The sequence below is a fragment of the Triturus cristatus genome, chromosome 1_2, assembly GCF_964204655.1.
Source record: "Triturus cristatus chromosome 1_2, aTriCri1.1, whole genome shotgun sequence".
Taxonomy (NCBI): domain Eukaryota; kingdom Metazoa; phylum Chordata; class Amphibia; order Caudata; family Salamandridae; genus Triturus; species Triturus cristatus.
In genome coordinates, this window is record NC_140580.1 from 988,459,941 (window position 1) to 988,482,251 (window position 22,311).

Genomic DNA, 22,311 nt, shown 5'->3' on the forward strand with positions numbered 1-22,311 from the left:
ACAAGAAAAAGAAACCAAGAACCAAACCAATTGATGATAAATCTTTCCAATATCAACATACGTAAGCACCAAATTGAGCTCATCAACCAAGGCTTCACATTTTGCCCTGCTGCATACTGGGACCTTACAAAAACTTAAATTGATCTGTTCAACTTCACTGAAACATACATCTTTCTTCAGCAGCAAACGTAAGAACCCCACCAAAGAAAGACCAATAATGACTAGTACACTATCAGTCCAGGACCTGGAAGACATACATCTGATTGCTACTCTCTCATCATTATCAGAGGATCTAAAATCCTCTTCTTTCTCACTGCCCCAAGGTCTTGGAATTGATACTCCCCCTACTCTGAGTGACATTATAACTACCAAGTCAGTCTTCTGTCCACAACCACCGGCAGGAAATACTGTAGATCTATTTTGCACAGTAGTATCTCAGGATTTGGAAGAAGAATATAAATAATATAATTCTATGCCATTTTCGCATGCTGGACAATTTGGAATACCTGTATCACCTAACGTATTCTCTCTCCTTTGACCACAGGGTTTTTCTACCTCCTTTTATTTAACATTTATACTATAATGTTTTCGATCTCTCTTATAAATAGAATGTTGAAAACGTTACTTTATCAGACATAGGTTTCTTTTGTAGGCTTTCTTTCTCCGCGTCACTTAGCATGATGATGCTGAATGCTTCCCTCACCTCATAGTGGCCCCTGCCCCGAAATCATTCCTTCTAATAGGTACCGGTGTACCTTACGATACCTACCACTAACACTGCATAGTAGAACTGCTTTTTCCAAGGCTTTCCATGCATGAGTATGGCCCAACATGCATGTACACCAATACACCAGCAGGGCTCTGCCAGTCTTTTATGTAGGACCTTATGGACCAACCACCAGTGTTCCAAGTTTTGAATTGCTTTGACACAGATACAATGCACTCATTATGCAAAATGCTGTTGATACTGGCTAGACCACTGATATGCAAGATAGTTAATTGATCATTTTTCTTTGTTTTACTAATCTTTTGTTTGTCATTTTTGTGTGTCATTTCATTGCTTGGAAATCTTTCTTTTCCTTTTTCAGTTTGCTATATAACGTACAATATGGTTATGACTAATATGACACAAATATGCAATTTCCTTTTTGTTTCTATTTATTTAATACCTACTTCACACATATTATAATATTATTGTGTTCACTTACGGTGTTATGAAATGTATTTACAGCCTTGAAAAGGCCAGAGGCCTATGCACCACATTGGGCGAAACACATGTCGCCCGGTCTTAAATCTTAATCTTAATCCTTACGTTTTTTACCGAGTCAATAATGTTTGAAGACCATCAAGAATTATAAAAATAATAAACCACTACAGCTTAAACAGATAAATCAATCTACCTTGTATTTAACATTTTCAGAATAATCCATTTTGGAATTTGGCTTATTTATTGCTCAAGACTAACCTATACCCTTGGTTACCACTTGTAGCAAATCCTGTATTAAGCCATGAGACAGTCATACTTCCACTGAATGCCTTTTGCTGTATCACAGGCATGTTGAATCTGAAGATCAGACATGGAGAATCTGAGACCCTCCTCTGGACCCAAACAGGAACCCATGGGAACGCTTGGCACCTCGGATATCAAACAATTGACCACAGCGGGGAAGAATACCAGGTAATTTCACTTTCTTTGTGTTTGCATTTATTTCACCTACATATGAAACAGATGTGCTGCCTAGAGTTTACTGTAAAAGGTACTTAGAAATCAGTGACTGCTAACATAAACTAACATGTGGCATTAAGAGTGGATAGTGAGCAGCACAAGACCACTATACATCTACACATTGTCACTAGAGTGATAGTAATGCATTAGGGTCTAAGTGACATCAGCCAGATGAGGGATCTAGCCAGCTATTGAGGACCATTTTTAGGTGCTCAAGCAATAGTTAGATCTAAGGTCGATAGAGCAGACTTTCCATTGGAGGGGTGCCAGGAACGAAAATTAAATCACCTATGGGCCGGAGTAGTTTGATACTGACAAAGCGGTGTGTTTCAATTATGCAACGAGGAGGCAGATGGAGTTGTACAGGCAACTGTATGCATGGTAGGCTGAGGGCAAGGTTGGGATTCTTACATGCCTATTTCAGTCTAAATCATCCTTTTCGAGGTCTGTAGAGGGAATGTGAACTGAGTCTTAGAAGATTGTTAGGAGTTTGAAGAGTTAGAACAAGGAATGAATGGAAAGGAAAGCAGGAGTTTGCTGCAAAAGTCATGCTTGAAGATGTCTTTAGTACATTAATTGTAGTCATGGTGTTGGCAAAGTGCAGTGTGAGATGTGGTACATTTTCCCGATGTTGAAATCATAGCAGTGGGGGAGGTGGCATTTCAGCCGATGAAGATAAAGTGCACCCTTTAGCTGAACATTGATGCTAAGTTTAGAGGTAGAAGCGTGTGGGGAATAGAATCAGAATAGAAAATGTGTGAGAAACAATGATTTTGGTACAAAGAAAAGTTGTCTACCATCTTTACTGATTTTATTTAATGGATAATCCTATATCCCCTGAGAAATCTGAGTACATATTACAAGATAGCAAGGATTTCCAAAGGCAACCATTCTTTTATATTGGAATTATTCAAACAAACTGGGTGGATTTTTCCCTTGTCCACAATTAAATATTTTTATCTGGATATATGCAATCAATCAATCAGAGCTATGACACAAAAGAGACATGTTTATACAAATTGTGGGCAGAAATCAAACCAATATTAATCAATTCCATACAAATGATTGAAGAAATGGTGTGATAAATAGCGTGTCAACACTTTAAATAAAAGATCAAAAAGGAGTGATATGGCTCATACATGAGAATCAGATGTTTGATGCTAGAAACATTTTGATTATGTATTCAACAACTGTTATTGACCATCATCAGGATCAAGAATATACGTGACATACCCATAGACCCGGGTTTTATAACTTCTTCTGTTACGGAAAGGACCCCATGTTTCAATCATTGTCCAAGCCAACTCAATTCAATTCAATGCAACAACTGAAAGCAACTAATCAGAACAGTGAAAAATCACTTGAGACTGCAGGTTTGTTGAGCTGCAAGCTCCAGCAGAAACAAAGTCTGCGAATCAGCTAGAAGGAAAGGGGATGCAAATATGAAAAATAATATTCAATTTGCCACTTTGTATGCTGGAAAAGGTTCAAATCTAGAAACTTACTTAGGGATAGAAGTCTCTGATCTTAGTATGCGATTCAAAGTAGAAATAACAACATTATTGAACCCCTTGTCCAAATTTGACCTCAAAAGTTAGGAGTACCTTTTAGGATGATATACACAACTTCAACTTCTTTTGGTCACCTATGTAGCTTCCACTTTTATTAACAAAATATTATGATTTCTAACATGGGCAGTGCAGAGCCTGGAAGAGATAGAAGGTTCCTTATCACAAATTTTATCTGAATAAAAAATATTTATATATGTGTTCATTGTAGGTGAAATGTGGTTTTCGCACTGTGCAGGTGCAGAGATTTAACCAGCCTCTTTACCAGACCTTATTTTTTTTTTTGTTTAAATATCTTTATTGGTCTTTTCATATTTTTCCATTTTCTCAAGGTACATGCATTAACAGAGTGTAAAAGAAACCAACAATATTTTCAATTACATATTACATTTTCGCAACAGTACTGTTGTGGATTAACTACTCATGTTACAGCAGATCGTATTTCGATGCGTTACAACACATCAACTTAACATTAAGGCTGTCTCTCATAGCGTCTTCGTGATCCTCTGACCTGCATTCCTTCCCACATTACTTAATCGCCTGTGGAGAAAGAGGTGTTCAACCAGAAGGAAAAAGGACAGAGAAAAAGGTGCCCAATACCACATGATGATATCGCCTATAACATTAAAGCCACCCACTCACTCTGGTAGGATGGCCCAATCGGGAACACTACTACACGAATAGCGCGCTTCGCACATGGACGGGATGTGTCTTAACGGAGGCAGCGTCCCTTTTCGAGGACGGGCAACTAAGACCGTTCCATAGTTTGGTGGAGGAATACGGGCTTCCCCCAGGGCAGTTCCTGCTTCACCGCCAACTCCTAGATAGCTACCGACCGCATCAGGACCTAAGTAGCGGGGAACCACACCCACACCCAGTGCTACACACGATCCTACATATGGGAGCAGGACGCCATCTAACTACATGGCTTTACAAAGCCATACGGGAATTGACTAATAAACCATTGGCGACCCTCCGGGCCACCTGGGAGGCAGAAATCGGGCGGGTGCTCCATGAAGGGGAGTGGGAGAAGGCTTTGAGATACCCTAAGAAAGTCTCCAGAAACGCACGATTTAAAAACATCCAATATTATATCCTACACAGGGCCTATCTCACACCTGCACGCCTCCAACGATTCTACCCTGACACTCAGTTCCTATGCCCCAGATGTCACGAACAAAATGCAGACTTTCGGCATATGTTTTGGAGCTGCTCTGTCATTCAAATCTTCTGGCACCACATTCACACCGCTTTGGGTACCCTCACTGGGCTAACTTGCATGAACACTTGGGAGGCCAGCGCCATAGGCATCTTTCGCGTCAGTAAGCAGCACAAGATGCAGACTCGCTTCCTCTCCTTAGCGGTGCTCTTGGCCAAACGCAGCATAGCCATGCATTGGCGTTCCCCCACCGGCCATCCGGTGGCAGCGTGGGTGGGAGCTACACTCAAATGGGCGGCGGCGGAGGAGGAGACATTACGGGAGGAGGAGGTGAAAGGGACCCGCAAGCACCCTATATCAATGGAATGGGCCATGTTATTATACCAGTTTAGGCAGCTCTCCCCGGGGGCGGACCCACCAGATGACGCATCTACACAACTAATCCGGAATACACAATCACAGGCTCTGCCCACCTGAATCCGTAGGCTCCCAGCCGCGCGAGGCCTTGACAAACCCTAGCTCCAGGCGCACTATTACGATTTTCGGTCGTAACGACCAGGATAGGCACACATGAGTATCAGAGGTGCCTCACCATCACGACGCTGCATTCCCCCCCCAGTGCAATTGGATATACTCTTCCATATTCATTCCCTAGTTTACACCTCTGTTAAACCCCAGTTCCTTTGCCATATATGGAACCCGAGATCGTAGGATGTGAACGTCACGATAACTGTATACACTGTTTATGCCTCTTGGTAACGAATCATCAATCAATACAATTGTTAAGTAACCTTACAGGATGTATGATCGGACACGACCACTTGAAAAATATGAATGATGTACAATGTATGAAATGAGAAAATGGCAATAAAAATAAGTTTAAAAAAAAAAAAAAAACATTAAAGCCACCCAGATCTGATCGCCCTGAAATTAGCAAATGTTGAAAACAGTCTTATGTGGCCAGTGTGATAGGCCGACAGTGGGATTGTTCCAAAGGTAAAAGGAGGATAGAAGCAAATACACCAATAAAGTAAACATTTACAATATAATAACTGTTAACAACATAATTAAAGGGCTGCCATCCAGAAACCATTATGAAAGCCATTAATTACCAGACCTTATTATACAGAGATATTCACCAATCCTGCTAGAGTTGCCGGAAAATCAGAGGTCGAACACAGCCAAGTTAATTCATTATTACACTGAACATAGGCCTAGAATCCTTCAGAGACTGGACGGTGATCATAGCACACTGATAGTACAGTTTGAATATTGAAAAGGAATCTCACCTCCAGGCAGTTGAGACATCTTTTCCTAAGTGAAGTACTTGAAGATGCCGGCAAAGTATACCTTGCTTTGTCTTATGTACCTCAACTGATCCTTAAGTCCTTAAGGCACTAAATTCTCCATGCACATTATAAAACTTAGTACTTGTCGGACACATTTGGTGATGGCAGGGAGAGAAACAGCAACATTCTTATGGTAAATATTGTCCTTTTGAATGAGCTTTTAACCTAAAGAGCTGTTTTACTCACCATTATTACTTATGCTATAGACTGATGGCCTTAACTGGGAAGTTTTACGCCTAATAAAGGGATTGATTTGACTTGTTCTCAAATCCCATAGTCAAACAGATGGCTGAGACAGTTGCACCTTGGGTTTGGAGAGCCTAACTAACTCCAGGTTTTCACATGTTGTCCCAAAGATAGCAGTGTTCTGCTAGTTCTGTCCTGCTAGTCTACAATCCTCTTGGCAACCCATTTAAGGCATCATTTTGCCATGCAGCTGGAGCAGCAGAGGCAGTATCTCCTCCTTCACAGCCACAGTGGGCTACCGAATCCAGAGTTACCTGCCTTTCTACAGTAATGACGATATCAGTAAATGTACTAAGTACTGTGATGATTCCCATGGCATTCACCTTTAAGATAAATATTCTCTGCAAGATTCCTTGACATTCTGGTTTCTGTTCATTGCAGCTGATCTTCGATGCAGTGCTTGGTGGCCCCTTGGGCAACATTGCCATTGATGACATCACCGTGCAGTCGGGGCCCTGTGTAGCTCCGGTGCACTGCTCCTTTGAGGAAGGCCTGTGTGGTTATTCCAATGATACAACCCACTTGTGGGTCCGACAAAGCAACTTCAGCGGCATCACCAGAGGAGGGCCTCCTCTGGATCACACCACAGAGACCATCATGGGTAGGACATTCTTAAGCCAATGATGGTGGATAGTAACATGTGCCTGATGTAACTTCACTTAGGAAGTTTCTTTGATGTCATATTTTTCAAGGTTTTTTCATCATTCAAATTTTCATTGTGGAGCAGATTAGAGAAGAATAAATTAGTTTTTTTCTTTGCAGGTGTAATATAGCTGCGGATTGTGCTTACTATTGATCTGTGATGATGCCACTTCCTGGATCAAGGACTGATAGTAGTGCCCAAATTGCAGGGCAGACAAATTAAGAAAAACTCTTTAAACAAGTTAGAAATAAGATAGATTGAAAACGTATTTAAAGTGGAAATCCAGCGGAAGTTAAAACATCAATAGAGTAGGTCAACATTATAATTTTAAAAAATGAGCATGTTCCTTCAAGTTTTGCTCCTAGTGTGGATTTTGAATACTGGTGTTACTCCATTACAAACCACTGGTTGTCTTCATTAGCTGGTCATCCTTGGGCCTTCCTTTCCTTTTTCAAGGCAGAGGTCTAAACATCTTTGTAAATTCTGACTGTGGCTTTTTCAAAGATACCATCTTCAAAGTCTATGGCTTCCTGAATGGGCATCTGTGAGAAAGTGCCATCTTTCTTGCATGGTATCCCCCACTTTTTGCTGAATTGCTGACTGTACTTTGACTGAGTGTGCCCTGGGCTCCTGCCAATCAGGTGCCCAGGGCCTATGTTCCTTCCCTAAAACCTAAAACCCAAATTGGCAAACCCTGGCCACATGTCAGCCCCTGGTAAATGGTACCCTAGGTACCCAGGCCCTTGTGACCAGGGAAGGCCTCTAAGGGCTGCAGAACTCATTGTGCCACTCTTAGAGGCCCTGTACCCTAACACAAACACACTGCCCTTGCAGGCTGAGTGTCTGGGTACAAGACAAAACAAAGAGTCGACATGGCCCACATCCCTGTGTGCCATGCCCACAACCTACACTGCCCTGGCATACACCAGCCACCCCTCTAGCTGGGTGCCCTATGCCAGTGGTGTTGACACAGGAGCATGAGCCCTGTGCCCCTACAGTACCCAGGTCCATTCCTGGGCACTGTAAGTGCAGTGCTGCCATTTAAGAGTATATGGTGCTGGGAGCTCGTCAAACACGAACTCCACAGCACCATAATGGCAACACTGAAGACTGAGAAATTTGGTATCAAACTTCTCAGCACATTAAACCCTCACTGATGCCATTGTGGGATTTATTGTACAAAGCACTACAGAGGGCATCTCAGAGATGCGCCCTGAAACCGACCCTACAATCCACGTCTTGTCTGAAAGGCTGCCTAGGCTGCCACACAGCAGACATGTTGCTGGACCCCTGGGTGGAGAGCCCCCGCTCTCCTGGGCCTGCAACAATGCACATCCTGGGCGAGGAGCAAGGTCTCCTCCCCCAGGATGGGCAGGGGGAAGCTTCAAAGGCATGCCGCCTTTGTGAGCTTCTCCAGGCCATTTGCTGTACCCAGCAACTGGCCCCTACTGGCTCTGACCCCCACTCTGGCGGGAAGACTGTCCAGAAACCCCAAGTAAGGACAGGGGATGTGCCAGCCTCTGCCAACCCCACCCCTCAGGTGGGGGAGGCGAGGTGAAGCACATCTCCGGGCTCTCGTCATCTTGAAGATGGGAAGCCCTGCCCAATCAGGACTAGGCTACTGCCCCCCTCCCACAGGAGAGTGGCAGGATAGGGGGTGTACCCACCCCAGGGCAGGGACCCATTGGTCTTTACCTACCTGTAACGCCCCTAAATCTAATATTTAGGGGCACCCTGAACCTTCCCTCCTCAGATTCCAGATTCCAAAAAAGCAAAGAAGAACAAGAAGAAAGAAGACCTGCCGTGGAGCTGCTAAGAAGAGGAAGACACCAACTGCTTTGGCCCCAGCCCTACCGGCCTGTCGACCCTCGAACCTGCTCCTGCTAAATCCCGGCACCTCCTGTAGCCAGCAACCTCACAAACCCCGGAGGACCTGGCTACCTTGTGACTCTGAGCATCTGGGACTCCCATGTGCAGTGGCTCTGCTCAAAGCAAGTTTCTAACCACTGGCATCAGCCCGGAACCGCGAACCCTGCACACTCTGCACCCGCCAAGCCTGGCCTGTGTCGGAGTGGATAAAAACCCCGAGGACGTCCCCCCGGCGACTGTGACCCCGAATCTGGCACCCAAGGACCTACCTCGACGCTCCTGACAACGCCTGCAGCCTCAGAACCAGGGACCCCCCCAACCGCGATCAACAGAGGGTAAGATTTCCCGACATCAAAAGGCACCCCTGCACCCGGCGCCCTGCGGCCCCCTGTGCCCGACTCCTGGGTACCTACCTATCCTCCAACTACTCAACTTACCTCTCGAAGTGGTGGTGGCACCTGAAGAGTCTTCGTCCCCGAGCTTGCAGCCTTTGTTCGTCCTTGAGCTTTCCCATTGAAATCCATTGAGCTCCCGAAGGTTCAAAAGCACCCTGCAGCCAGCCGCCCGAGTGGCCCTGGCAGTGCAACTTCTACTCCTACATACTTCCCCATTTGCCCTGAGCAAGTGACCAGGGGCTCAGCTCCCACAGCCCCGTGGCCTGCTGGCCTGCTAGTCAGCAGCCACCAACCAAGGTCCCCCTGCCTCCCATTGAATAACATTGGGCCTAACTCACTCTGCTCCCGGCTGCCCCTGTGCCGCTGAGGGTGTACCAACTGTACCTACCTGACCCTGGGAGACCCCTGAGTCAATGCCCTGAACCTTAACTCTGCCAGTCGAGTACTTACCCAAAAGCCGATAACTCACTTTTCTTCCATAGGGTAACATTGACTGGCTTCTTCTGAAATTTCTTCTAAGTGTGGCGTTTCTAAACTTTAAAATATTCACCTAAAATCAACCGAGTAACGAAAACGGAAATACTCACCTGCTATTAGGAGAGATCCCAGTGCTGGATCTTGGTGCCCAGCACTGACCCTGAAAAGTACTTACAACCGTACTTACCACTAACCCAATTTTCTCCCATAGGAAACCATTGACTGTTTTTCGGTGAAATTTCTTGTGTCGGTTTTTGCAAACTACAAATATTCTTTAAAAATCATATCCAATTACTTACCTGTTTTAGATAGATGCCCCAGTGCTGAGCCTATGAGCCCAGCACTGGATTACAAAAGTAATGAGAACATACTTTACCCGTAACTTGAATTTTTTCCCATAGGAAACCAGTGACTGTTTTTCTATGAAATTTCTTCTGTGTCGATTTTGCACACTTATAAATATTCCTTAAAAATCGCCTGTATAACTTAAACGCAGTTTCTCAACTGCTTACAGGTGGTACACTAGTGCTGGATCCAGGATCCAACACTGACCTAGAAAAAGTACCCATAACCCCACTTACCTGTTAAGTGAATTTCCTTCCATAGGATAACATTGGTAATTTGATCAGAAGAAGTTTCTGTCAACTTTTAAAATAGCAAAATATTGTTTAAAAGTCACAACAGTAACTTAACTGAATTTACTCACTTGTTTCCAAGAACTGTCCCAGGACTAAATCTAGGATCCAGTCCTGGAGTTAGAAAAGTAATCCTGAAAGTAATCAAGTGCACATAACTTAAAATTCCCATTGAGCTCAATGTATTATTGTGCCTATAGCAACAACCTCTAACTATTGCCTACAAAAGTCAATTCCATATTGAAAAAGTATTTAACTAAAGCATCTCATTCTGAGAAAGTATATTTTGATACCTATTGTTGGTTCTAAAATAAAACAACCATATATTTTTTATATAAACCATTGGCCTAGAGTTCAGTTCTTGAGTGTGTGAGACCATTTGCTGACTGAGTGTGTACAACAAATGCTTTACACTGTCCTCTGATACTGCCTTACTGCTCGACCAAGCTACCACTTTAGAGAGTAAGGTTATATCTAACTTTAACCTCTGCCAAACCTCTGGGGACTGTGGACTCTGTACACACTGTACCTATTAGGGAACAGTATATACAGAGCGACTTTCTCACAGCATCCAGACCAGATGATATTATATATATCAGATTATTTCTATATCGATATTGAAACATCAAACTAGAAAAATATTGCAACCATTGCATTGCCTACCAATACATTGTCAAGGTAAGTGTATATGTGCTATTCTACCAGAAGAACCAGAAGAACAGGCCTAAAACAAAGGGAAAAGGTGTGTTTTAATGGTCTTGTGGAATGCCAGATATTTGTCAATGCTACGGATGTGTGCAGTTAGAGAATTCCACAGTTTTGCAGCCAGGGTGTGGAAGGAGCGTCCTCCTGCACGCACCTTCCTCGTTCGAGGGACAACCGCCAGATGCTGGCCCATATATCGCAGTAGGCGAGTAGGTGTATAGGGTGAAAGCAGGTTCGCCAGAATATCTGGGAAGGAGAAGTTCATGATTTTGAAGGCAATGCATAGAAACCTGAACACGATACGCCTCTCCACCGGCAGCCAATGTAGTAGGCGGATGGCGTTGGTCGTAGGGCAAGTTCTAGGGAGGCCAAGAAGAGTTCTAGCTGCAGCATTTTGAACCCTCTGCAGACAAATGATTTCAGCCTTATTCATCCCCAGGTAGAGAGAACTGGCATAGTCCAGCCTAGACATGATGGATGCCTGGATGATGACTTGACGGACTGTGGGATCAAAAAAGCCCAACAGGGGTTTGAGCCCTCGCAGGACACCAAAGCAGGTCCCAGCAACTTTTTTAGTTTGAATCTGGAAGCTGAGGGTCGCGTCGACTCATACACCCAGGTTTTTAGCCACCTGTTTAGAGGCGGATGCGCAAACCAAGGTCGCTGGCCACCAGCTCTCACTCCACAGCTCGGGATCTCTCCCTACTAGCAGAATCTCGGATTTGCTAGCGTTAAGCTGGAGGCAGTTGGCAGTCATCCACTCTGCGACAGCAGCAAGATCTCTCCTGAACTTAAAAGCATCCCAAGTGCAGTCATCAGAGTGCTACTACCAACTGAGTATCATCAGCATATGATACCACCGTTAGTCCTCTACTCCTAGCCACTTCTGCTAGAGGTTGGACATACAAGTTAAATAATGTAGAGCTCAATGCTGTGCCCTGTGGAACCCCTTGTTTGATAGCATGTGTCCGGGAGGCGAAAGGGGGAGCCGACACCTGGAAGGTTCTCTCAGAAAAAAAAAGAGGCAAACCATCCCAGGGCCAGGCCCTCGATACCAGCCTCCTTCAACCGCTGCAACAGGATCTGATATGAAACCACGTGGAATGCGGTGCTGAGATCTAATAGTATCAGCGCCGAGGTACGTCCAGCATCCAAGGCCTCCCTCAGGTGTTCGGTCACAGCTAGGAGAGCAGTCTCCGTGCTGTGACCCGGGCGAAAACCATTCTGAGAGGAGTCAAGCGAGCTGTTGTTTTCCAAGTGTCCTGTCAGAATGGAGTTAATGTAAGCCTCGGTGACCTTGGACACCCACAGCAGGAGAGAGATGGGACGAAAGTTCTCCGCTTTGGCAGCATCCAATGTGGTGTTTCTTTAACAGAGGGACCACCATGGCTTATTTCCAATCCCTGGGGACAGCCACCATGGACAGAGACAGATTAATCTGCTGACACAGTGGTGTAAGGCGTGAAGACAAAGATTTAAGAAATAGCATTATTTTTTCAAAACTATTTTTAAAGATCTTCTGAGCTTACAATTACCCTTCTCAGACATTCGACAGTGAGGTCAACCCAAATCTATGTTGTGGGCTGGAGTGTCCATTTAAACACATTTGATTTGGAATGTGACAAAGACCGTCCCCACTTTCCTTTACCTTGTCACTTTCAACAGGTATTCACTTATTTATAAGAACTGTTCCAGGGCATCTTGGTTCTTGGGTAAATTCCCATCTTTCCACTAGTAGGGTTACTGATAAGATAACGTATTCACTGTTCTTTAAGTTTGAACCTCTTTTTTTTTTTTACATATTTATATAGTGCAAACTTGACCCGAAGATATAAGGTATAAGAGCGCTTTACCTGAGCACCAGTTTCGTTACAGATGGATACATTCATTTTTTTTTGTTCGGCACAGGGAGATTAAGTGATTTGCCCAGAATCACAGGATGTTGAGTGTCGCTGACGAGATGTGAACCCGGTTCCCCAGCTCCTCTCCCTTGTCTTCAGGTCAAAAAGTATAAGTCTTTTGGTGATTAGTTGTGCTCTGAAAATATTCACTTTGTCATGTGGGTTCTGTACTGTTGTAATGTGGTAATTCTGGAGGCAGGTGAAATGCTCTCATGTTTGGTACTTTAAAAAGTAAGCATTTGTTTGCTGCTAAATCATGCCTGCATCTTTAATCTTCTTCTTGAGGATGTTAATTCCCATGTGCCACAGGGAGTGTGAAAAATAAGGGATGGGGCAGATTAAAAAGGGATGGCATTTCCAATGTATTCAGTCTTGTTTGTTCTTCTTTTACAGGGCAATATATGATTGTGGACACAAGCAAAGTGGCTATGGCCAGTGGGACTTCCTTTTTAATGAGATCAGAGGTGCATGAGCCACTCTATGAGAATGGATGCCTTGGGCTATGGTACCATGTGAGTGGCACAAATGCAGGTAAGGCTGCTATATTAACAGGCGACCCTCATATTGAATCTCATAACTTAAAATTCCCACCATTTCTTCATTTACAATTCAAGAACCACCTTTGCTTCTGGAGGCAAGCATTCTAAAATAAGTGCTCCTAATGAGCAAGCTTTACAGTCTCTGTTGGATGCTATAGAGACTATGGGGCCTATTCACAAACAGAATTTTGTTGTACATTTAGTAGTACTAAAATACTACTGCTGAAATGCTACAAATCACTATTCACAAACCTTTAAGTAGAAATCACCACCTCTACCGGTCCTATCTTTTCCATGGGGACATCCTTACACTTTTAAGTTTACTATTTAGTAGTAAATATGGGAGGGATTGGGGAGTGAACACAAGGAGATGATGGACGGAGCGCTGAAACTTTTCAGAAACTCACCCCAGTCACAGATCTGGGTTGAATCCATCATAACTCTTTAGCTCACTTCGCCACCTCAGTCCTGACCCAGCTATATGCAAATCAGTCCTGACCCTGTGCCTCATGGGAACAGTCCAGCCCGAACTGCCAAGCCAAGTCTTTACTGAACCGGAAACCAGCATCCTGGGACCGGTGTCTGGGTAACACCCTTCATCAGCCAGGCTAGCTTGAATCCAGTGGCAAAATGAGCAAGGAACCCACATCTCAGCATACCCTGCCAACTTAAGGCCAACAAACCAAACACAAGGAGATGATGGACGGAGCGCTGAAACTTTTCAGACACTCAACCTCAGTCACAGATCTGGTTTGAATCCATCATCATTCTGTAGCTCACTTCGCCTCCTCAGTTCGGACCCAGCTATATGCAAATCAGTCTTGACCCTGTGCCTCCCTGGAACAGTCCAGCCAGAACTGCCAAGCAAGGTCTTTCCTGAACTGGAAACAAGCATCCTGGGACCAGTTTCTGGGTAACACCCTTCATCAGCCAGGCTAGCTTGAATCCAGTGGCAAAGTGAGCAAGGGACCCACGTCTGGACATTCCCTGCCAACTAAAGGTGAACAAAGCAAACACAAGGAGATGATGGAAGGAGCGCTGAAACTTTTCAGACACTCACCCCCAGATCTGGGTTGAATCCATCATCATTCTTTATCTCACTTTGCCACCTCAGTTCAGACCCAGCTATATGCAAATCAGTCTTGACTGGGGTCGGGGGAGTGGCTGGAAAAAGGGGCATACTTACTACTGTATGGGATGGGTTTAGGAAGTACTAAGGAGACGCTTACTGAGGGGTTTAGGAGGGGCGTGCACCGACCCACAAAAGAGTAAGCCCATAGCTATTCACAAGCTTCACTTCTAAAGTTACTAGCGCCAAACAGGGACCCAAATAGGTAGTAAATGACTTCTATTCAGAACTGGAATATATCCAGCACCACTTATGGCCAACCACTGGTACTGCAAACCCTCCCACAGAAAAAAAATGGAAATAGGAATTTAGAATAAAACTCAATAGACAATGATGTTAAACTAAATTAAAATAGTTAAAATCCAAATAAATATAATTTAATGTTCAAATCTATTTAAAATTAGCACATATTCATCACTTAATTGTGAACAACCAACTCTGAATATAGATATTAATGTAAGATTAAATTTTGTGAAAATATATTTAAATTACATTTAATCATTTCTATACATCACATTAAATATTTATTAATGTATAGTAAAACAAGTTTCATTTTCCCACTTTAGTGCGAATAGTTTTTTAATTTCAACTTTAAAACTGTTATTATATTTAAATTAATTACAGATTCAATGTAAAATTAGGCTAATAGTGCTGTAGCTTTTTGTTCTATATTTAAATTATATAAGAATTAATTTAGAATAATACTTAACTAAAAAGATTCTTACAATTCTTTTAAATTAAATAACCTTTGTTTTAACTTTTCCCTATACTTTACCAAAGGCAGATTCCTTCCACAGTCCAGGTGGAGATCTCCTTATGGTAAACAAAAGGAAAAACTGAAAACTTGTATTAAAATTTATAATGAATCAGTAAAAATATTTGTGCACTAAATATTATTGTAAATGAATTTCATATATTATTATTAAAGGTAGAAACCAAACACATAAAATCATTTTTAGTTAACTCTTTAATTAAAGTAAGTATTGTCCATTGAAATTAAAATTATTTAAATTAAAAATAAATTCCCACATGAAGTAAAAGCAAATATTTTACATTAATCATTATTATTATTAAAAGTAATGTATAGAATTAATTACAATTAGTTGAATTATATTTTAATAAAAATATGCTAATGTATACATTCAAAAAAAGTAGTTAAAATAGTTTTAAAATGATAAATATATTTGAACTTTATTTGTTAACATTACATCATATGTATTTATATTTTAAACTATTTTAAATAATTGAATTTAATTTAACAATATTTTCTATAGGATTTTATATTAAGTCCTTGTCTCTATTGTTTTATTTGGGAGGGTAATGCAGTATCTCTGGTTGGCCATGTGTTGTGCTGGACTTGCTACTCTTTCTTTTTTGCAGAAGTAACTTACACTCATACATTTGGCCCCACTCCCTTTTTCAGTAACTTTACATTTGGATGTTGGTAATAGCCAAAAGTAGTAAAGTAACTAAAAAGTGTAAGACTAAATTACGTGCGTAAATTACTTACCTTTGTGAATAGACCTGAATAACTTCAGAGTGTACTAGTCGGCCAAAGACCACAATGTGGTGAGTCTGTTACATCACACTGCAGAAGGCTGCTTTAACAGTGTGACATTTGACAATCAACCTTATACAGGATTGTGGGATTGTAGCAAGTTAACAACAATGTTGGCAACTACATTTCTTGTCTCTTCTGAAGCCACTCTTGCTGTCCTTGCATCTCTCCAAGACATCCTCATTGTTTCTCAAGCTCGATATATAGTCCCTGTTATATCATTTAAATTTAACATTGCATTTGATCATACCTTTGGCCAGACTCACATTTTGCTCCTCTAAATATTTTATTATAACTTATTTAAACATTTTATAAAGCTACCCTCACACAAAGGTGTTATGGGATTCTGTACACTGTACAAAAAATAAAACAGAACAATGACGACAATTACTTAAATCCAAAATAAGGCAGTTGTTGGAGTAAAGATACAGCCCAAACTGAACAAAATGTAAAACAAATATAAAAGAGAACGGAACTCTTGGTAACAACGCACAAAAGACAAACTAAGAAGGAAATTCTTATATAAATATGTGCATCTTCAGTGATTTTTAAATGAACAGATGATCCTAGTATTGAAAATTGTGACAGACATAGAATTTCATGGGCCTGGTAATGCAATAGAAATTCTTAATCCAATACTTGTCAAGCCTAAGCCTTGGAATTTCTTAATATTGCAATAACTTGCTATTATCACCCTAATGACTGTATCATACATTGTTTCTTATCAATTTGCACAGACTGTCTCTATGTGATACTTGCATATTCCAATGTTTTCTCGTCTGGCCTTTTGGTGAAGCAATCAATGACTAACAAGAGTATATTTGTTAGAATTATTTTCAACATTCCGATTCATAGAGCCTTTATATGCTTGGTTAAGATCTCCATAACATGAAACAAATGAAGAGTAATATTCTGTTTCCTACAAGCTAATTGTTCATGGTTTTACAGCCAGGAATTATCTCTTGCTTCTCTATCTAAGTCATCCTAAAGTCCTGCTGCTTCATCTGGTATAAAATGTCTTAGGGCCTGATTAAAAGTTTGGTGGTGTGGCAGCGGGCCGCCAACCCAGCGCCCCGCTGCCACACTGCCAAACTTATCCGCATACCTGGCAGATTGCAAGTTCATTCGTGGTCTGGTGGGTAGTGCTTTGGCGGTCCTACAGCGGTGCCAAAGCATGTTCCTGCACAGCATGGATGGTGCAGTCCATGCTGTGCAGTAACAGGTGGTCCATACTGATAGGGGCCACAACCAGTGCCACCCTGCATGCACCCCCAGGCCTGGAGGCACAAGGGGGCCCTAGGACCCCCTTTGTTTCCTCCCCGACACACTTTTCATGGCAAGCCCAAAGCTATGAAAACTGTGGCGTGAGGAAACTCGTAATACGCTTGGCGGTGCTGCAGCCGTGGGGGCAGGGATCCCTGGCGGTAGCAGCGGTCTCATGGTGGTCCAACCACCAAAGTTGTAATACGGCGGACGGTAGCCGCAGTGCCACTGCGGGTTTAGTGGACCATCAGACGTCCAAACCCATAATTAGCCCCTTAATAAGAACTTAACTAAAAGCTGAACCTGCACGTTTATGTCCCTTGGCACTCATTATTGAAAAATGTCTTAAGCCTGCAATCCTGTTTCCCAAAATCAGTGCCATATGTACGAATCTTCATGCTATTACATCAGTCTAGCTACTGAGAAGTTGGTTTTGTTTTGATGATACCTTCTGTACATTAAAAAAAAAGGTCTATTTTTGAGTTTTATATCGTGCAAACTCAACCCAAAGATATCAGCTATCAGAGGGCTTTACATGAGCACCAGTTTCGTTACAGACGGACACATTCATTTTGGTTAGGCACGGGGAGATTCAGTGATTTGGCCAGAATCACAGGATGTTGAGCGTCCGAGCAGAGACATGAACCCAGTTCCCCACCATTCTAGCCGTAAGGCTACATCCCCTCCCCTAATTTGCCAGTCTAACGCTACAGATAGGGAATTCTTTAGCATGAGAATAATCTTCCACGCTTGGAACAACCTTAGCTCAACATATTCCCTTTCAACATTTTCTACAAGTATTTTCCAACAATCCTATTCTTTCCATTCAACAATTAGCTTTTGTCCCATATAAATATATATTTTCCACTCCTTCCTTAAGACCCATCTTTAGAAAGCAGACCTAAATGTAACACTTCACTTAATGTTATCTTCACTGAACACACTTATCTACAAATTAGGTAGAAAGGTTAACTTGATAAAGGTTTTGCAAATGAAGGAGACTTTTAGGAAGCACAACGCAGAACGCACTGATCTTCTGATCTAGGATACTGTTCCTGGTTACACGTGCACCGCTGCACCGCGCCCTCTTGCCGCTGCGAGGTTAGGTACAAGCACTGTGTTAATTTTAGTCATTGTTGGAATCTTATTTTTATATTGTCAAAATACTTTTAATACTGCCAAACACCACTCTGCCCACTTACCCGCACCATAAAAATATCGGCACATCACCTCGCTACTTAGCGAGACAACAAGAGAATCCATTAGTTCAGTGCCATCCACCGAGCGCCATCTTGGTTAGCGCTCTAGTGGCTTGCTCTATTTAGGTAGGGGGAATGCAAGCGTGCAGCGCGTGCGCCGATAGCGCGCCAGAGGCAATCCTGTCTGCGCCCGTCTGCGCACCGGCCGCACCCAGCGCCAGCAATGCTGCCCGAACACACACTGGTAGGATTTGCTATTCCAGGGAGACACTGTTTAATATCAGTATGGGGGGTCGGGGGGAGTACCAAATGGTCTCAACATGTGGCCCGATTAACAGCAGGTCCCTGATAAAACACCACCAAGATATCTCCAGTCTGCTGGAAGATCTGGACCTAGACTTTCTATTCATTACAGAGACCTGGACTAACCCAGACTCAGTGGAGATTGGTTTTGCGTGTCCAGCAGGCTATAAAATCCTTCACAAACCACAGCCAACAGGGAGAGGAGGGGGGGGGGGGGGTTGGGATAATTTTTAAAGAGAGATGGAGCTGTGCTCCGTTACAGATAAAGGAGATTGCTGGGTATGAGCTCCTGGGCTTCATATTGCAAGAGCTAAAATGAAGAGTGTTGACTGGCCTGGTGTGTTATAGACCCCCGGGCTTAGATCCCCACCACCAGGCACTACTTGACACCATTGCCACCCTAGCGCTGACACACTCTAGACTGTTACTCCTAGGAGATTTCAATCTTTGGGACACCAGGAGCTTGGGGACCCACCTGCAAGCTCTGAGCCAAAACTGTGAGAATCTTGCCTTACACCAGCTTATTCAAGAGCCAACTCACCAGGGAGGGCATATGCTCGATCTTGTGTTTACCAATCAGTCGGAGACAGAAGTGCTTAACATATCACCTCTAAGCTGGACCAATCATTTTCTCATACATTTCAGGATGACTATACCTAAGGCCACATTGGATAGGAAAAATCAAACTGCCTATCGGTGGGGGAGAGACTGGGCAAAACTTTCAAAAGATAGCCCAGTCCCTCTCTTCCCAAAACAGACTCTTTTTAATCCGTCTGAGTCAGTAGATGAGAATTACAATAGATATAGCAACTTTGTCATCAATATCCTTGATGGATGTGTCCCTAGGAAAAAGTTTAAGGTTAGGAGAATACCCTCGGACCCTTGGTTCAGCGAGGAGCTGAGGTCGCTACGCTCTGCTCGCCAACAGGCCGAGAGAAGGTGGCGCAGATCTTATTCAGAAACAGATAAAAAAGCACTGAAAGTAGCATAGGCACAATATAAACAGGCCATTAGTGGGGCCAAATCGCAATTTTATGCCAGCTCTATTTTGCAGGCACCCAATGGGACAAAGGCTCTCTTTCATATCGTGAGGGACCTCTGCAACCCCAGGTGCCTGGCCAGCAGAGTTCAGGCATCACAAAAACTCTGTGATGAAGTTGCCACCTTCTTCGACGACAAGGTTGCTAAAATTGTGGGGGGGTTGACCAGGGCATCACTAGTACCCTGTTGACCGATGAGGAAGTCAGGACTGATATATCTCTTGATTACTTCCAACCCCTTACTGAAGATCTCTTTAACAGTATCGCCCAGGAGATATCCTCTGATTCGCCACTTGACCCTCTCTCCCTCATAAGACCTGGAAGGAGTATGGCCCTGACCTATTTCCATGGCTGCGCCAAATATGTTGCCAATCCCTGAGTGTAGGAGTAGTCCCTGAGGGTTGGAAGCAGGCAGTGGTTGCCCCCCTGCTGAAGAAGCCATCTCTGGATCCAACAATACCAGCCAACTTTCGACCCATATCCCTTTTGCCGTGTCCTATCAAGATCTTGGAAAAGATGGTTAGTAAGTCCTTGTCATGTTATCTGGAAGAAAAACATTTTCTGGACAGGGACCAGTTTGGATTTCGGCCTGGGTATGGGACAGAAACTGCTTTGAGAACTGTGTTGGATAAACTTCGAATGCGAGCCGACAACGGTGACTCCTCGGTGTTGGTGTTACTGGATATGTCGGCCGCATTCGACACAGTTAGCCACGCGGTACTGGTAGCGAGGCTGGAGAGACTGGGGTGAAGGGCTGTGCCCTGAAATGGCTACAATCCTATTTGTCAAATCGACAACAGGCGGTTACCATGGCGCCATTTGTCTCCCCCTGGTCTCCGTTCCGCTATGTAGTGCCCCAGGGCTCGGCAATCAGTCCGATCCTTTTTAATGTTTATCTATGCTCTTTGATCCCTATTATAAAATCCTTTGGGATCGACGTGGTCAATTACGCCGATGATACCCAACTGTTGTTTTCCCTGGAAGGGAAGCATGCGCTGCCTATGAACACCTTTCAGGCGTGTATGGGTCAGGTCTCAGATTGGCTGAGGGCCAACTCCTTGCAGTTTAATGGTGGGAAGACAGAGTGGTTGTATTAATCTGCTGCAAGAGTACCTAAACACCTGCTGGGAGAATTTAGGCTTAAGCCAGAGGATGACCCCATAGTGCCAGCAAAAACAGTCCGCAACCTGGGGGTTATGGTGGATGATGCAATCTCAGGCCAATAAAACAATCAGCATCTGTATTGCCTTGTTGAGAGCTTTTCGGCAAATTCTTCCCCTTCTACCCAGCGAGGCTAGACCCCTGGTGGTTAGAAGTATAATCCTGAGCAGACTGGACTATTGCAACTCCCTGTATTTGGGTGCCCCTCAATACATCCTGCAGGGGTTGCAAAGAGTCCATTCTATAGCAGCCAAACTAGCTCTTAATAGACAGCGTGGCTCCTCCGCTGCCTTGGCATTGAGGGACCTTCACTGGCTGCCCATCAAAGACAGAATCAGCTTTAAGTCTCTTTGCATGGTTTACAGAGCATTACATAACACAGGTCCGATACCCCTGCAAGAGTGATTCTCCTGGTATGAGCCAAAAGACTCCTCCGGTCCACTAGTCAAAGCCTGGTGTCTATTGCTAGAGTAAAGCTGGCCAGGATGGGAGGTAGGGCCTTCGGCACAGCAGCAGCATGTCTTTGGAATGAGATACCCAAAAACCTTAGACAAGCGGACTCCCTGCTGGATTTCAGGAAGAACCTTAAGACCTGGCTATTTGCCAGGAATAGGTAGTAATACTCCTGATTAGTAGCTCAGCCATTTCTGCTGCTGTAGGGCAACATGGTCTCTAAGCGCCAGGATGCCCGTTGGGTGACAGCTGCGCTATACAAAAACTCTATACAATACAACTTGATAAAGGTTTTGCAAATTCCCTGTCCTGTTCATATCTACCCTTGAGCCATGCAACTGTTTGTTTCCTGTTGGTATTACTTTAGATATCTCGCAAAGTACAATTATGACTTAATGGCTTTCTCTGGAGTGGAAGAAACATTGTAAAGTGGCATTTTTCCTCTTCTACCAAAACCTCTTCTTTCTCTGTTCTGTTTAGTGCTAGTGAAAGTACTAGATAACTACTGGTGCAGCCTCCACTGGCTCTGCCAGTGACAACCCTTGACCCAGCGGTTTATCCACCATAGGACCACTGGGTTGCAGTGATGGTCGTCCCGTACTATTTAGAGCAAGATGACGACCCATCCACCAGGTGGGCGAAGGTTACAATCTCCCACCCCCGGTGGGTCAGGAGGGCACATGCCAAGGAGTAAATAAGGGCCTTATTTTTTAATCAACTGCTATCTACCTTCATCAAGACAGTAGAACAACATGGTTTTAATAGAGCATTCAAACCTTTTCAATAAGTTTAACAAAATGAACTTAATTGATATGGCTCTTTTTAGTGTTGGTTTTTAATGCACGAAGTGCAGCTGTTGATTTTGTTGAGAGCACTATGAACTCCAGAGTAATTAATACTATGGAGAAACTGAACATTAGGGTCTTCAGATTTACCACCAGTGTCAGGAAATGTTCCTGGAAGTTCCAATTGTGAACATAGCCCCTCTTCTTC

General features: G+C 43.5%; 1 protein-coding gene across 1 annotated transcript in view; it reads left to right on the top strand.

Moving 5' to 3' along the window:
* Positions 1–22,311, top strand: part of MAMDC4 (MAM domain containing 4) — a 394,635-nt gene that overhangs the window by 248,518 nt on the left and 123,806 nt on the right. The window contains exons 19-21 of the mRNA XM_085611032.1: positions 1,554–1,678; positions 6,430–6,649; positions 13,067–13,204. Coding sequence (XP_085467158.1) covers positions 1,554–1,678; positions 6,430–6,649; positions 13,067–13,204 — 483 coding nt within the window. The remainder of the gene's footprint in view (positions 1–1,553; positions 1,679–6,429; positions 6,650–13,066; positions 13,205–22,311) is intronic.